The sequence below is a fragment of the Semicossyphus pulcher genome, unplaced genomic scaffold (genome assembly GCF_022749685.1).
Source record: "Semicossyphus pulcher isolate SPU_LCO1_2020_fin unplaced genomic scaffold, fSemPul1.0.p SCAF_18, whole genome shotgun sequence".
NCBI classification, from domain to species: Eukaryota; Metazoa; Chordata; class Actinopteri; order Labriformes; family Labridae; genus Semicossyphus; species Semicossyphus pulcher.
The window spans coordinates 15099878-15102806 of record NW_027211691.1 but is presented as its reverse complement, the minus strand read 5'-3'; the positions used below and the strand labels follow the sequence as shown (position 1 = coordinate 15102806).

At 46.8% G+C, this 2929-nt stretch overlaps 1 protein-coding gene across 1 annotated transcript; it reads left to right on the top strand.

The window, feature by feature from the left end:
- The first annotated feature begins 481 nt into the window (after positions 1–481).
- On the top strand, positions 482–2450 carry bhlhe22 (basic helix-loop-helix family, member e22). The gene has a single exon (XM_069667534.1). The coding sequence runs from the start codon at positions 709–711 to the stop codon at positions 1522–1524; it is 816 nt and encodes a 271-aa protein (XP_069523635.1). The 5' UTR covers positions 482–708; the 3' UTR covers positions 1525–2450.
- Positions 2451–2929: the final 479 nt, after the last annotated feature.

Here is a 2929-nt window from a genome sequence, read left to right as displayed (position 1 = left end):
ACATTAAAAAGAGAAGGTTAAATTATAGAGCAGCAGAAAGAAAATCCATAAAACACACAAAACTAAAAGTCCATGATGTGAAATGTGCCAACTTGAAAACATTTTCCAAACACTCAAGAAGAGACTGACAGGAGGCACACGTAACTTTGATTTGAAATTGTTCTTTGCAAAATGAATCTCACGGAATTAAATCATGAGATACGATTATTTTATGACCAGAGGGCTCTCTGAAAACCCCGTTCTAAAGAGCCTTTTACGCACACTCACAGGGAGAGACAGCGCGCACGCGGTATTGTTTGTCATCGTTTAACTGCCATTAATTAAAACGTTAACCTGATTGGGTGCAGAGTGAGAGGGGGAGAGGGTGTCTCAATCCCAATAGGCGAATCCCTTTTAATAACCCGCCTCGAGATAATGATGTAAAAAGACTCGGGCGTCTCGTGCGTAACGAGGATCATCGTGGAGATCCGGTGAAGGTGAATCAGAGACACAGAAAGAAAGAGAGAGAGAGCGCGCGAGAGAGAGAGAGGGGCAGGGGAGAGCAGCTTTTATTACACGAGTCTCCTCCTCATCTCCACACCTCAGCTGACAAGTCGGGCCAGGCTGCAACTTCAGCAGTGACACACAACTAAACTCTTTAAGGACAAACACAGGAAGAAAACTCACAGAGACGCGTAAAGAGTTTCCACAAGCGGAATCCACGCGGCTATGGACAGAAGGATGAACTTGAGCGGCGGCGCAGCGGACATTTTTCACAAAACTCTCAGCGCGGTGTCCACTAAAAAGATGGACCCTTTCAGGTCGTCGGCCGGCATTGAACTCCCAGCCAGAGACCGCCAGTCACCCATCAGCTGCTTCGACCAGACCGACCCAGACCCGATCCAGCCAGGAGGACTGGCAGGAGGAAGAGGGGGGCCGCTGGGTCTGCCGACCGGATCTTTGTGCGTCAATTTCGGCGAGAGCGCCAACAGGACCTCGGTGGCGGAGAGCAGCGGTGGAGAGCAGAGTCCTGACGATGACAGCGACGGCAGGTGCGACATGGTGCTTCTGCCCGACGGGCGGACGGTGCCCGCGGGGAAAGGCGAAGGAGGTAAGAAAACCAAAGAGCAGAAAATACTGAGGCTAAACATCAATGCCAGAGAGAGACGGCGGATGCACGATCTGAATGACGCGCTGGATGAGCTCAGAGCGGTCATCCCTTACGCGCACAGCCCGTCGGTGCGGAAACTCTCCAAAATCGCCACTTTGCTGCTCGCGAAAAACTACATACTCATGCAGGCACAAGCGCTGGAAGAAATGAGACGGCTGGTGGCGTACCTGAACCAGGGCCAGGCCATCTCTGCTGCCTCCATACCGGCCACCACTGCGCTCGCTGCTCCCGGCTTGCCAAGCTTGGCCGCGTACGAACAGCCGCCCGGATACCCCTTCCCCCCCGGAGTGGCAGCGTCCTCCTGCCCCGATAAATGTGCCCTGTTCAACAACGCCACCTCCAGCCTCTGCAAACAGTGCACTGACAAGCCTTAACTGCGGCTCACACGGACTCACGAAGAAGCACAGGAGAGGAGAGACAACACTTTTAAGAACACTTTTGGAGAAGGGGGGACATGCGAGGCTGCTGTTGTCCAAGTCAGTAGGCTAGAGACAAAGAAGTAATGCCGATGAATACTTTTATAATATTTACTAAATGCATTCAAAACGCGCTTTTTTGTTCAAACAATACTTGATTGTGTATATAAATCATCCTTAAAGTGCTGGTATGAATGACAGTGAAGACCAAACAGTAGGCCTGTAAGAGCCTGAGTGAGCTGTTGATCACTCGCTCTGTTCTGGACCCTTTTGGAGATTTCGGTGACCTGACAACCTGCGACTTTCCCACCTCCCATCCTCACTCTCTGCTGCTTCCTTCTCATTGATTTCTGTTGCGTTTTTCCTCATTCACCTCAGAGACATTGTGCTGTTTGCTTCCTGGTTCAAGGCCTGTTTTCATGAACTTTTTTTTTTATTGAGCACTTGGAATGTCATGAACAAGGAAAAGTTCAGTGAAATAGACAAGTCGGTCAGATATTTATGTTCCAGTCCGGACTGTTGTTCAGAGTGACGCACGCATGATGCGATTCTTTTTGGGGGCATTGTGAGAAAATAAAATATCAGACCATTTTAAACAGAATCAAGGTTATGAGGTGTTTCGATGTGTCTTTTTGTAATTTATTAATTTGGATATTTATACTGGATATCTCGCTTGCATTGCACATTGTAGTCTTTTTCTTATTGTTGTATCTTTTGCGTTTTTGTTTTTCCTCCTCACACAAGATGATCGGGGTCTTCAGATGAATCGCGTTGTCAGGTCAAGCTGTGGATTATTTGTAGATACCTTAGTTATTATAAGAGCAAAGAGGGCCATTTGTATGTATTTCAGTGTTGAAAAAGCTTTATTAAAATATTTTGAACAACAGAAACACTTCTGGTTTTTCATCTGGTGTGAAGTTTAGAGGAATCAGAGCAAACTTTTATTTTGTATTTGATGGCTGAAATCTGAATTTGATATTTGATCCTGGTTTTATCGCTTCTGAGCTGCTTATTCTAAAATTAGACTTCCCTCATTAATGTTTCTCGGGATGATCTCGCTCTTTTTTTTTTGACTCCAGCACGCGGAGAATCATTTTCTGCTCCATCAAAACCGGTAACTTTTTTTTTTTCTTGAGCTCGCCAGGTCCTGGGAGCGGAGGCCAAGACGTGGAGGGTGAAATCCGCCTCGAGGCAGGAACAAAATGTTTGTGCTCCTCGAAGGAAAAAAAAAACACACACACAAACTCTTGCGACCATTATTGTGATTATTAAAACAATTTCCATGAAGGTGTGTAATACCAGCTAATTCGAAAACAAGTGTGCATGAAAACTGTCGACTGTAATACCTGGCCTCACGTAATGA

Excerpts from the sequence above, each read along its gene's own strand:
- bhlhe22 (XM_069667534.1), top strand. The coding sequence starts at position 709 with ATGGACAGAAGGATGAACTTGAGCGGCGGCGCAGCGGACATTTTTCAC.